At 45.2% G+C, this 14,814-nt stretch overlaps 1 protein-coding gene across 4 annotated transcripts in view; it reads left to right on the forward strand.

Moving 5' to 3' along the window:
* The window catches only part of Exn (Ephexin), a 182,108-nt gene that overhangs the window by 4,587 nt on the left and 162,707 nt on the right, over nt 1–14,814 (forward strand). For all 4 annotated transcript variants that reach the window (XR_008613590.2, XM_050184427.3, XM_055073448.2 and 1 more), the window contains exon 2: nt 5,361–5,594. Coding sequence is in view for 3 of the 4 variants with exons in the window: in XM_050184427.3 (XP_050040384.2) it covers nt 5,450–5,594 (145 nt within the window). In the remaining variant the exon portion in view is untranslated. The remainder of the gene's footprint in view (nt 1–5,360; nt 5,595–14,814) is intronic.

A 14,814-nucleotide genomic window follows, 5' to 3' on the forward strand; every position in this document is an offset into this window, starting at 1 on the left:
GTAAGTAGGGGAGTGGAGCCGCTGCACATTGGTAGCAATGCACATTTTTAAAACCTTATAAGTTACGCGCTTTATGTGGAGCACTTATATGCGTCACTTAATGATCAGAAGGACATACCCAATGACTCAGTACATTTGTACAGGATTTCCAAGATCATTTCAGGGTTCATTTAAAGAAACAGATGTACGAAACATGGCCACAAAACACAAAAAGGACATCACAGTGAAACTTAAATGTTGTGCTATGACAGAAAAGAAATAACAGGTGCATGTGCACAGCTTTAGGAAAAACAAGGCCACTCCGTCAGTCATAGACACAAGGGTTCACTCTGATAAGATAGTGGTTCAAGCATGACAATACTTTATGGAAAATAATCAAAGGCTAGCTTACACGTGCATTGTCACAATGGCTGACATGGCACGCCTAGTCCATAAGACGCGCTTGTGGCAGGTTAGATGATGTCGAACAGCAATTATTTGTGATCATTTATCTCTGGTTGAAGTAGTGGCCTAGCTGCCTCACACAAAAGCTACTATAACTAAACGTAAATGAATTTCATAAACTACTTCGATGTGGCATTCTACAAATTTGTTGGCATATCTTTCCCCTGTCAAATCTTCTTTCTGTTCAGCTGTTCTTTCTCTATGTAGAAGGGCATATGCTTCCAACTTACTGCCAGCAGTAAAGGCAGTGTTGGCCATGTGTGAACTAGTTGTTTTTTAGCATCTGTGAGTGGCAGAGAATGAATATAATGCATACCCACCACTCTTCTTCCTTCTGTGAACATGCAGAGGTGGTTTTCAGACATTCAGAGATAAGGGCTATTGCAACAAGTGGAAAACCTCTGTTCCCACTAAGCTTGGAACCTGCCTACTGAAGCTGACGTTCATTGTATGCATACAAGACTTGCTGAGGGAAGACTCGAGGCAAGACATTGGTATTCCATTTCTACAGCTTTTGAATGCCTTGAAGGAGACATCAGGAAAGTATATCTGATGGACTCAGACAGCATTGCCAACACAACCAATCGTGTGTTGGCAACATCAAATTAATATCAAGAAACTGAATGCAGTTGTTTAAGCAATTCCTGATATAATTGTAATGGCCCACCTTTTTCACAGAATTTTAAGACATACTTTCAGTGAGTTCAAATTTATTATTAGGACAAAAAGTTAACTAATGACTTGCATAGTGATAGGTCTTGGGAACATTGCCACCCAAAGCACAGTCTGAAATGCACTCAGTGTTTGTTGAGTACAGAAGAGGACAGGAGAAGCCTTGGAGTCAATACAGAATTTTTTACTTAAGTAAACATATAGGGGGTTCCAGCAAGTACAGATGCAAGCACAAGTAAAAGGAACAAACAGGGCAGTGCTTACTTCTTACTTAGGTAAGAATGCATAATCATTTCAGCCCAGACACAGAATTGCCAAACATGAACGTTTCCATGGAAAGCCCCATAGACACACATTTGTCTGTAAAACTGATGCATAAACTTGCTGATTAGTATACTCCACAGCCTCTTATAGGCTGAATTTTACTGCCTGAAGAAATACATCGAATTGCAGCTAGAAATACTTGTATGCGAGGTAAGAACACCCAAAATTACTCTTGTACCATTTGCTACTGCGGGTGAGATTTGATACTCATTTAAAGAAAACTGAAACAAGCATCTAGCACAAAACAGTGTCTTTACATTCATATGCTTTTGTACTGAACAAATTCAAACATAGCTGGTGAACCATCCTCAATATTTAGGTGTTGCTAATGGGGTGACTTCAATTTATGCAACTGACTGGGTGCAACATCGCGAGTTTCTTTGGATGTTCACCTTCTTTAGAAACGTCATGCACACAGAATTGCTTTCTCACACAGAGATGGGGACACAATGATGCATTGTTGCTGGAGGACAACACAAAATGTCAAAATTAGCAATTCTTTTGCTTGGGTGTCCCTTTTCTATTTCTTGGATCAGATTTGTACATGTTTTGAAATTCCAACAACAGCCAAGAAGAGGTTAAAAAGTGCCTGAAATGGTTTGGTCACGCTTTGTAAATGCGTAGAGTACAGCTACAGAAAACATTCGCACCACAATTGTAGTGAAGTGTCTTGTATTAATGGAGCTACAGATGTATGCAAGTTACCCTCTCCTTGCCATGCTTTTTTCCTCCTCAACCCGTTTGCCAAGCAATTGGGGCTAAGCTGGCTTCAGTGGCTCTGCGCCATGATTTGATGTCATGTTGTCTACTTCCGCCGTCTTGGAGTCAGCATGCGAAGCCTCTCCACTATGGGTGTGGTTGTCGATCCCTGGTGAAAGCTATCCAAGCAGTGTGCATTGTGAGCATTCTGCCGCAGCACCAAGCATGTCTGGTGTACCGGTAAACACTGGCGAGCTGCGTGTTTCGATGGATGGGCAGAGGTGTAAATTTGAGTGGCCTGCATGGTGCAGCCACCTAGTGGTGCAGAACCCAACTAGCCAAAGACAGAGCTTATATTCTTGTAACGAAGTGTAAAACATTTTAAACATTTAAAGAAAGCATGTTCATGATTACGCTGCTGCTGAAAATTTACACCAGCAGCAAAGTAGAATACACTTGGTTGCTGCTATATTAGCTCTGTCTGTCTGGTTGAGTTCTGTGCTACCAGGTGGCTGCACCCTACAGGCCGCTTACGTTTGCTCCTCCACCCATCCGCCAAAGCACCCAGCCTGCCTGCATTTACTGGAGTACCAGACAAGCTAAAACTCTATTGTGGTAATAAGCCTGAGCTGACAGCCGCAAGATTCTGGTGCCACTCAGATACCGATGGCCCAACACGCTGCAGCCTTTCTGCTCACCTTTTGCCTTGCAGACGGACATGATGCTGCAGCTTGACATGTTGCCACTCGCTAGATTTGTAGCCTACAATGCAACAAAAGCGATTTGTAGTCCTCCAGCTTAGGAAACAGACTAGCACTGGCCGTGCAGCTTGCGTAGAAACAAATCGCTTTTGTAGAAACAAATTAACCAACATTCCAACTATTACAAACAACATTTGTTCATAGTTTTGAGGGCAAAGAAACGCACGACACGAAAGAAGGCACACAAGACACAGTGCCTTCTCTCATGTCATGCATTTAATTGCGCTAAAAACTATTAACATGCAATACCAACTAGCCCACCAGTCTGTTTTGTTGAAAATTTGTTCACCATAAAGTTGGACAAATTATTGATGACGTCAGCTGGGCTAACCACGTCATTTGGGAGGGGCAGCTGAAAATTCACAGGAGTGACACCACTGCGATCAGTAGCGATGCACGTTTTTAAAACCTTTATGCTTTATGCGGAGCGCTTAAATGTGTCGCTTAATGATCAGAAAGACCTACCCTAACGACTCGGCATGCTTGTACAAAATCATCACAAGGTTCCTTTAAAACTTAAAGCAGAGAGTAGTGTAAATCATTAATGTCCATAATAGAAGCTAAGCATCTGGCAAGATTCCAGTTCATACAAATCGAATTAATGCATCTGAGTTTACAATAGCAAATAATCAAGTGAAACATTTGGTGATTACAGACAGTTCTGGAAATATCCAGTGGCAATGTGGCACTAGTCTTAAAAAAGCAATAAAGAAAGCAATTTCTTGAAAGGATATAAGTTCGGGCATGTTGGTATTCCATTTTGGCCTTTAATGCACAAAAGGCACAGGGACAGTGTAGACAGACTTCATCTTTGTCTGTCCACTGTCCCTGTGTTTTTTTTGTGCACTAAAGGCTAAAAAGAAATTCTCTCATGTGATTTTCCTTGAGTAAAAAGCCAGCTCCAAAGAGCGAAATCTTGTTTTGATAACACTGGATGCAACCTAATCAAACCCACATCTTTGCAACGGATGAACAGCATGCTTCTTCATAACAGTAAAAGTTTTCATGTTGTAAACACCGAAAGAGTGCCAGTGAAACTCTCCATGGTAAAAATTCACTCATTGAAAAAGGTGTGGGATTGTAATACAGTTAGGAATTACCTAAACAATTTCTAGACATTACTTGATGTTCCTGGACAATTTTGTGTTGAGAATATTTTGTAACTTCACCCAAACCTTCACTTTTATTTGTAGAACAAGTTTGTGCAATGCCATATTAAAGTAGTTCAGGGAATTCCTTATAGTTGTGGTTGCTCTTATGTAGACTGTGCAGGCCTGAATCAGAGATTGAATGACACTCATTTACTGGGGGATCACCATTTAACTGTTCGTTGCACTGCCACCGATATAGCTGCACTCCCAATTTCCGAAGATAGTGAATTTCTCCTCAGATGCAGGAATGAAAAAGTGTGATTTCGAAGAGTGCTATATCATTAATTACAGTAGCAGTGAGGCTTTGTGCCGTGTTTTACTCTGTTAGAGAGAAGAAAGCTGCTTTTTCATCTATATGTTTCACGCAATAATTGGAGCTATATTTAACATTGTTTGCGAACCACATGTAGAGCATTCATAGACTTGATAGTTTTGATCAAGCAGTAATTGTGCAATATTGTTGTCAGAAGCAGGGTAAAAATAGAATTTGGTCATTTTCACCGAGTTGAAACAATTATGCAGTTTTATTTAAAATCTGTCATAAGCCACATGTAGAGCAATCATGGATTTGATAGTGATGATCAGGGATGGCATGTGAATGAGGTAAACATTCTTGTTTTAGCACGTGGTTTAGAATTTGAAACAACAACAGTGGCGCTTCATTGTCTTTCCTCATTCTTTCACGTTCCAAACCATGCGCTAGAACAAGAATGTACACCAAGCCTGATAACCTAGCTTGCCCAAGAAGTTCTTTTGGGACGAGAGGAACTTGCTGTGGTGGCATTGCGCTGCTAAGTTGAAGGACACAGGTTTTAACCTGGGGCCAGCATTTTGATGGGGGCAAAATGGAGTAATGCTCATGTACTGATATTTAGGTGCACGTTAAGAGCCCTCATCACTATGGCATGCCTCATAGTCGGTGTTGTTTTGGCATGTAGAACTGCATAATTTAATTCATTTGATTAACAGCATAGAAGGTGTTAGAACAGCTAGGACTATCCATACAAGAAAATGTGGCTGTACCATGAGAATACCATAGTTGGCTTACTGGAAGCCTCCCCTTAGACCTCCCCTACGACCTGACTATGCTACAAGAATAGTTGGCTTTGCGAGGCTCAAATGTGCTTGATCGTGCATTCAGAACACAGCTTCGTTTGAATTGGGTTGCTTGGGCATTATTTTACAATATGCTTATTTAACCTCCGTGTAGAAATGCTGACTGATTGCTTCTCAAGATTATATGGTCAAGGTGATGCAGGTCTGAGCAGGCCATTTCTTCAGAGATGTTGCTGCTCTTGTTCTTCTTCAGGTGGGTGCACAAGATTGACTGGCACTCTTAGGTGCCAGTACACTATGCAACTAGCTCACCTCTGAAGTGTGCCCTCTGATCCTGGTGCCATGAGTGGTGAACGCCTTCCGTTTACAACTACCAAGCCTGAGGCTGCCGTGTTGCCTGTCCGACGTACAGCTCCGTTGCAGCAGGATGTACGCTCACCTGTGCGGCTCCAAGTCCCAGGAGCTGGAAACCTGCCAAGGCCAAAAGGTGCACATTCTCTGCTCCCAAGAGGCTGCTAAACATGTTCCACTAAATTGACAACTGGTTCTTGCATAAGAGGGAGCAAAATACAGCAACCCTGCTTCATAACAAAATCACTTTATTCCACATGTGATCACGTTAGTTGAAGGCTTTTTATGGTCGCAACTATGCTGCACACATCTTATAGACCATATTGTTTGAAGCATACAGTCTCGTATTACAAGAGGGGTAGACTTGATAGTTTTGATCAAGCAGTTCAGGCAGAAATAGCCATGATCACTCGGGTCATTTAGCTGTGGTGGGAATAACTGTTTTGCTTAGAGACCGCACATTGCAGCTTCTCTAATTGGTGGTTCATATGTGTTACATGCTAACTTCACATTTCTTTAGTTCAGGTAAGTGTTTTATATTCACCACTATTTCACTAGTACATAATTTCCAGCTCATAACTGTATTACTGCAGTTTAACATTGTGTTTTGCTAAATCTAGATGATGTTTAGTGAGTAGTGTTCACCATTCATAATGACTTTATTGCAATAGCAATTATATGGACACTCCAGGCAAGTTTTCGCAGTCACCATGATGTTTTCTATAACGTCTGATTGTGACAAAAGTCCAATTTCTATAAGTCCAATTGTGATAAAATCCTCATGCCCTGGACACTGATGCAAAGGTCAGCGTGCGAGGGTGAACCAAGGACGATGGTGGTTTGATGCACACAGTCTTTTCACATGCCCAGTGTTGCTAGCCGCATGATCAAGCATACGTAAGGGGAAGAGGGGAGGCAAGCGCATGGTAATGTGATTAAGCGCGCATTTGTGTGTGGAGGGTGCAAGCAAGTGCGCCTCTCCTTCTTTAGCCAGGCTGTGGCTGCAAAATGGCACTGCTGAGTGCCTACTGTTATGGCCTAGGGTGGCGTTAGGGCAAGGAATCCACCAAGCCAACTGACGAATACGTCGGGTAGTAGAAATGAAGGAAAAAGGGTTTATTGGCTTAGTTACACTGCTCCAGTTACAGAACCCCACTCCATGCAGGAGCAAGTTAAACGTCAGAGTTCACATCAGGACCTTCGGTGCTACAGCACGAAAAATCTCAGTTTTTAATACCGCCATCTTCCCTAGACAAGTCGACTAGAGAATGTGAAGATTGTCTGGCTGCAAATCACAATCGTCGAATCCATTGCGATACCATGCCTATGCTATCTCAACGCTCCGCAGTAACCCCGCCTCCGAAGTCCTATGGTATGGAATATGTAGCAGGATAGCAACCTGCGAATCCAAGGTCGCCATCATTCTTCAGTAGCACTTGATGTTCGTTGCCCTCATCATTAGTTTAGGCTGTCAGGAGGGAAATCGGAAGGATTTCTTCCAACGGCATAACTACGCCTCCCGAGTTAGCGGTTTCATCCTCTTTCTTTGCACTGTGTTCTGCGTCGTAACACAGCGCCAGACCTTCTTCATGAATTTTGGTCATGGAAATCGGTTCCTCCTGAAATCTCCTCCGAAAGGAGATTTCAGGAGGCATGACACGACACCGTGACTAGAATGGAGCATACACCATTTGAGCTCTTTCAGGCTGTCATACTGCTCAGCGTTGCTGTTCCCGCACCCGTCATGAACATGCTTTCCAGAGGGTCAGTGACGGAGGCAGTGCCTCTCCATCACTGGACACCGCCGCCAATTTTGGATCCAAAGCAGCTAACCGCCTGGCAACATCTACGTGATACCAGGACTGGCATCGCTATCTGCAAAGAGCGTGCCCGATATAAGCTGCTGGCCACCGACTGTGTGCTGGGGCATGACTCCGCGACTAGAATGGAGCATTCACCATTTGTGTTCTTTCAGGCTGTCATTCTGCTCAGCGTTTCTGTTCCCACACCCGTCGTGAACATGCTTTCTGGCGGGCCAGTGACGGGGGCAGCGCTTCCCCATCACTGGACACCACCGCCAATTTTGGATCCAAAGCAGCTAACCGCCTGGCAACATCTACGTGATACCAGGACTGGCATCGCTATCTGCAATTAGCGTGCCCGATATAAGCTGCTTCCCACCGACTGCATGCTGGGGCATGGCAGTGCGACTAGAATAGAGCATTCACCATTTGTGTTCTTTCAGGTTAGTTACCTTCAACACCGTTCTTGCCTAAAAACTTCGAATCGCTGTCTGTTTGTGGTATTGTGCCCCTGCGACTTGTTAGACATGCTAGCAAGTGGAAAAAACTATGCTTGCTCTTGTCTTAGACACATGTTATTGATGCTTTCCGGTGATATTGAGTCAAATCCTGGCCCCGATAATGATGCTGTTTTGATACTGTTTTGATGCTGTTTTTGGCTACTGTATTAGCAACTGTCCAGAGAATTAAATCCGGACAAGTAGGCACTCGCAGCGAGCTTCAGGTTATGAATCAGTGGAAGGCATCAGTCGACGTCGAGCTTAAGCAATTGTCAGCCAGGATTCGGGCCATTGAAGTGGATATAGTTAACATAAAAAGCGCCTCTGCAGTCCCACCACCATCTGTACCTGACAGCGTCACGCTACAGCTGAAGAAAATAGAATCGCACTGCGACGACGCAGAAAACGGGCAACGCCGATCCAATTTACTTTTTTTTGGTGTCCCTGATGACGCTGCAGAGATATGGTTGACTTCCGAGAAAAATGTGATCGATTTGTGTTTGGAACTTCTGGGTATTACCATTGTTTCATCCCACATTGAACATACGCACCGTCTTGGATGACATCAGCCAGATAAATTTAGGCCTATCATTGTAAAGTTCATGCACTTCAAAGACAAAGAGAAGGTTATCGGTCTAGGTAAAAAATTTAAGGACACTGACTATGCTGTTCGGGAAGACTTTTTGCGCCAGACGCGTATCGCCAGGAAGAAGTTGCATGAGTACGTCAAAGTTTTAAATGTTCTTTTCAAGCTTAATCTTGAAAGATGCGCGTGGGCAGCACCTATTATGTGTATGATACCGCATCAGACGCTGTTATGAAATCACGAAAATAGCTAAACCCTAGGCCGACTTCACGCACTACTCACAACTCCTGTCAAACTTACACCAGGCAGTCTCGGTTACCTCTTTCTTTATCTGTTTCATTTAGAAACACTAAAAGCTTGCTTCTGAAATGCGACCAACTTCGTTCTTTCCTTGATGATAGTAACTCTGATATCGTTGTCCTAACAGAAACTTTGCTTACCCCCAAAATTAATGATACTGAAATATTTCCTGATAACAACTCTTAAACAATACAATGTACAATGTACAACTCTCATACAATGTTTACCGCCATGTTTGTAGAACTAAAAGGAGAGGGGCTGTCCTGCTAGGCATAAAAAAAGAAGTTTTCTTCCTTTCTAATTGATTCGAAATCCGATCTTGAAATTGTTTGGTGTGCACGCTCATCCTCATCGACTAAGGTACTTATAGGTGGGTGTTATCGAACACCTAACTTTTGCCAATCCTTTGTGGATGAACTTCGCAACAGTGTAGCCACAGCTGTAGAGCTATTTCCTTCTGATTACATGTGCATTTTTGAAGATTTTAGTTATCCCCTAGTTCATTGGTCTTCCTTGTTTTCTTCCTGTCGTAAATCTATGGACTTCGTTACCTTTTCTTTAGATTTTAATTTCTTTCAGGTCGTTAACGAACACACTCGTGGTCAAAATTTGTTAGACTTCATCCTTACCTCTGCGCCTGATACAGTTGGGCAAATACCCTCGATGGATTCAGTGGTCATAAATTACTACATATACCTCTTTACATACCACTTGAAAATGTCAGCTTTACATCCAAGAAAATAAGAGACTACAATAAAGGTACCTATAAAGATATGAATTCCGATCTTGAAACATTCTTCTGCTAAGAATTTATGCTCTCTTTCTCTGTACGCCCCGTTGATGAAAACTGGACTATTTTCAAAGACAAAACATCTTCGCTAGTTGACAAGTATGTCCCATTGATTTACATATCAAGTAGCAGGACGAACCATTGGTTCAACAAGTACCTTCTTAGGTTAAGAAACAGGAAAAAAAGCTTATACGAGAAAGCCAAGTAAAACCTGACAGCTTGGGTTGAGTACGAAAACTTTTTAAAAGCTTACTGCTCTGCTATATCTGCTGCCAAAAATAAATATTACAGCCATGATCTACCCTCACTCCTCAAGTCGGACCCAGAAAGGTTTTGAAAAACAATTTCACAGGACAATGGCTCAACTCGCATTTCTCTGCACGGAGCCAGCAGTATACCTCTAGCTGACCACGAGTACCCTGTTGCTTTTAACAGATTTTTTTCATCAATATTTACGACAAAGCATCAGTCAACTGTACCCCTTATCCCTGACCCCGACTACCTTTACATGACCCACCATGGTTGCTCAGTGGCTATGGTGTTGGGCTGCTGAGCACGAGCTCATGGGATTGAATCCCGGCCACGGCTGCCGCATTTCGATGGGGGCGAAATGTGAAAACACCTGTGTACATAGATTTAGATGCCCGTTAAAGAACCCCAGGTGGTCGAGATTTCCTGAGTCCTCCACTACGGCGTGCCTTATAATCAGAAAGTGATTTTGGCACGTTAAACCCCATAATCTTTTTTTTTTTTACCTTTACATGGAACCTATTAACATCACCGTCGAATGTCTTTCTCGTCTAATTACGAACCTTAAATTATCTTCATGTGCCGGTATTGATAACATTAGCTCCAAAATACTAAAAAACACTGTCTCCGTTTCCAGCCAAATATTATTTCACATATTCCGACAAGCATTATCATCCGGTCGCCTTCCTTCTGACTGGAAAATTGCTAAGGTAGTGCCTGTATTTAAGGCGGGAGATAGAAATTCACCTGCTAACTACCGTCCTATCTCCTTAACATGCATTTCTTGTAAATTACTTGAGTATATTGTCACTTCTCATGTCTACAGCCACCTTGAGTCCAATAATTTCGTTTTTTACTAACCAACATGGCTTCAAAAAAGGGTTTTCATGTGATTCACAGCTATTTGAACTAACCGACCTACATTTTAGCATGAATAACAACAAACAATCTGATTGTATTTTCCTTGATTACTCAAAAGCCTTTGACCGTGTCGCTCATTGTCGTCTAATCCTGAAATTATCTTTGCCCCAGCTAGATTCGCTAAGTCTTTCTTGGCTACGGAATTTTTTGTCACTTCGCCAGCAGTTCACAGTTAATTCGTATTCACCCCCTTGCTATGTCACTTTCGGTGTTCCACAAGGCAGCGTTTTAGGACCCTTATTATTTTTAATATACATCAGCGACCTGCCTTCTAACATATCTTCTTCTGTCTGTCTTTTTGCTGATGATTGCATAATTTACCATACCATTAACTCTCTCGACGACCACATTGCACTTCAAAATGACCTCAGAATTGTTTGATTGGTGTAGTACCTGGCAAATGCATCTTAATGTATCTAAATGTAACATTATCTCTTATAGCTGTAAGCATGTCAATTCTAAGTTCACCTAGTTTCTAAACCACTCTCAGGTCTCGGAAGCATCTTCATATAAATATCTCGGAGTTCACCTCGCTCCTAACCTGTCCTGGGCATCCCATGTCACCGCCATTTGTGCCAAAGCCTCACGAATTCTGGGGTATTTACGAAGAAACTTAAAAAACGCCCCAACCAGCATCCGGAAGCTTGAATATGCAACATTTGTCCCGCCTCAATCAGAATTTGAAAGCCCTGTGTGGTCGCCTCATCAAAAATATCTAATCAATATGCTAGAAGCCGTACAGAACAGAGCAGCACGTTTTATTTCTTGTGATTATTACTGTTCTCATAGTGCAACTGAGATTAAACAGAATGACATCATTTCACTTGGAAACTCGCCGTTGCATCGCACTCCTCTGTTTCACAAGTACGTTTATGGTAATAGGCAGTCTTCACTACCTCTTGAAAGGCCTTTGCGCATGTCAAAATGCCTCCATAACAATTTCAGTTACTCGCACATTTTCAGTCACACATTAACCTTCAACAGCTCTGCGCTTCCACGGGCCATTTCTCTGTGGAACGATTTGCCCGATAATATTGCTTCCTTAACAAACCACGATTCCTTCCGCAACCAAGTCAGCAGTCATCTTTCAATTACACCTTTTTAATCTGTTCACCGACTTAATGCTTTTCATTGTTGTTTCTCAGTTGCATTCTGGTTTGTACTGCGCATCGGTTCAATCTTGAAAGAATGCTGTATCCCTTGTGTTTGAATTCTTTGTATTAGAAATGTATGATAAGTGACACTTGCTACATAATATGTTTACTAGCTCTTATAGTACTGTTTCTGTTTAAGCTCCTACAAGGGCCTGTAAGGTCTTTGTAAATAAATAAATAAATTCCTCTGCGGAGAGCTTGTATTTTGCAAGCAACCTCGGCTTCACTAAACTGTACATGCCTGTCTCGGCTGTGCTCAGTCAGATTATGACCTGCGAGACTTCTCCCGGCACCAGCTCAAACAACCGCTCTGGCCATGTGTCCTTGTGAAATTACCGCTTTTCACAAATTTGTTAAAAATTAATCAGGTAGAGACCGATGGCATCGCCTGTTTTGTACGGCTGAAGCAAACTCGTCATTTTGATGCTTTGCATTTGTGGTGGTGCTGCATCCGCCTTGTGCGCATATCTCGCTATCTCTTGTTTATTTTTGCGAGCTCAATATTATGTGTACTGTATCTATTCGTTATTTTTTGTGGACTGATAGAGAAATGTTCGTTCAAAGTGTAAGGCTCAGCGGCCTTCCCAAACGGGTCAACGGTGCCTGCTATCCTGGTGAGTAATGGTCCGGTGGCCTCCGCAGTCGAGTACTCCTCCTGGGCACCGGTGTTGACGGGCCGGGTGCGGGTGAGCCAGACTCACTCGGTCCGGAGGGTCCGCAGTGGTAAGCCTTGTGGGTGTTGCCGGACTTGACACTGGGCCCAATGGGCACCGCACCACTGGCAAGGCTTGCCGATTCTGAAGTAGGCGGCGCTTTGCTGGAAACGACTGGTGTTGCCACTGGTGCTCCTGTGGGCTGGACTTCTGACGTGGCAGTTGAGGGTGCTAGCCAGGTCCTGAGGCGAGGCCTAACATGGTCGGTGTGTCGGTGCCACTTGGCCCCCTCTGGCATGTGAATGAGCAGCGATAAGGTGCTGGCAGGGGACACCACCTGTCCAGCGGACTAGGGTGGGCCAGGATGGAAGTTCCGAGCGAAGACTGGAGCTCCCGACCCCGGCAAAGACCTGGGATGGCACCCTCGGTCAGCAGCCAGCTTCTGCTTCAGCTGCTTCAGGAGCGCTGTGGATCGGAAATTTGGATGTAAGATGTCCAAGGGTGTCTTGACCATCCGACCCAGCAAGAGCTCACAGGGGGCATGGCCAGTGACATCGTGGGGCGTGGTCTGGTACTGAACTCTGTGCATTGTCGGACACAATGACGTCCGGCAACCCCTGGGCAGTGAGGACCAGTCGCAACGCTGCAATGGTTGCGCCTGTTGATGGAGTGGTGACAGGTAGAACCTCCACCCACTTCGAAAAGGCGCCCACCACCACCAGGGCCGCTATCTTGTACACGTTCGAAAAGCCGACGTTCGATTTCGCCTCACGCGATTGGCCTAGATTGGCCTAGGCCGCGATATCGGCGCAGCCTGGACAATCGCGCGAGGCAAAATCAAACGTCGGCTTTTCGAACGTGTATAAGATAGCGGCCCAGGATGTAATGGCCCTTCAAGAGCCCCCCAAAGTCTGCATGCAGGCGGGACCAGGGTCTCTGTGGAAATGACCAGGGGGTGATTTCCACATGACGTGAGGCCCGCTGATGCTCCTGGCAGACTTGGCAGCTCTGCACCGTGTGAGCGATGTCCTGGTCCAGGCTAGGCCACCAAACGTGGGACCGGGCCACCATCTTGGTCTTGTCCATGCCAGGATGACCCACATGCAGCAACTGGAGGACCCTGGACCGGAGACTTTGTGGGATCACCACCCTGGAACCCCACAGTAGGCAGCCCTGCTGCAAGCTCAGCTCAACGGCCTTGTGGCTATAGGCCCGCTGAACCAATTCCTTCCCACAGGACACCGCCTTGACCGCCTGAGACAAGACTGGGTCCTGGCTGGTCGCTTGCGATACCGCAGACCTGGAGAGTACCTCCGGGTATGCGTGCTCCAGCATGAACACTTCGGGAAGTTCTGGAACAGCATCCGGCACCTCTGGCAGGGGCAGGTGGCTCAGGGCATCAGCAGGTCCCAGGTCCTTTCCTGGACGGTAAACCAGCTGGTAACTGTAAGCTGCCAGCCTCAAGGCCCAGCATACCACTCGAGGTGATGCCTGCACAGGAACTGCCTTGTCAGGCCCCAGCAGCCCCAACAGTGGCTTGTGGTTCGTGACCGCCTCGAACTTCCGGCCCCACAGGTACTGGTGGAAGCATTCAACCCTGAACATGAGGGCCAGGCCTTCCTTGTCCAGCTGGTTGTAGCATTGCTCTGCAGCATGAAGTCGACGAGAAGCAAACGCAACAGGGCGTTCCTGGCCATCCTTGTTTCGGTGCACCAGGACGGCTCCCACGCCGTACCGCGACACATCTATGGTCAGGATGACAGGCTTGGCAGGATCGAAGTGTACCAGCACTGGAGCCTTGGTGATTAGTTCCTTGCTGTGCTGGAAGGCCCGGTCCTGCTCCTTCTTCCAGACCCATTGCTGACCATCTCGAAGCAGAAGATGGAGTGGCTGTAGATGCTCCAACAGGTTCAGCAGGAAACTCTTGTAGAAGTTGATGAGGCCGAGGTAGCCCTGAAGCTCCTTCTTGTTCTGGGGCTTATGTGCCTTGAGCACAGCATTAACTTTATGGGGAGCCGGGACTAGGCCAGCCTGGGAGATGACATGTCCAGGTACTCAGCACTGGAGGCCAGGAAAATGCACTTTTCCACCTTGAACTTGAGATCGGGGTCCTGCAGTCGTGCCAGGACATTGTGGAGATTCTGCAGGTGGTCCCTGTCGTCGCTGCCAGTAACCAAGATGTCGTCCAAGTACACCACCATGTGCCTCATGCCCCTGAAGAGGTTGTCCATCTCCCTCTGAAAAATGGCCGGGGCTGAGGCCACACCAAATGGCCACGCAGCATGTCCAGCTGGTCCCCAAAGGCGCAGGCACTTGCTAACCCTCGTAGCGCAGCAACGAACTACCCGAGTCTCCTTCCCAGCGGCTCCGGTTATTAAAGCGGAACTGCTCTTTCAGTGTG

Source organism: Dermacentor andersoni, chromosome 3, assembly GCF_023375885.2.
Source record: "Dermacentor andersoni chromosome 3, qqDerAnde1_hic_scaffold, whole genome shotgun sequence".
In the NCBI taxonomy this organism is placed as follows: Eukaryota; Metazoa; Arthropoda; class Arachnida; order Ixodida; family Ixodidae; genus Dermacentor; species Dermacentor andersoni.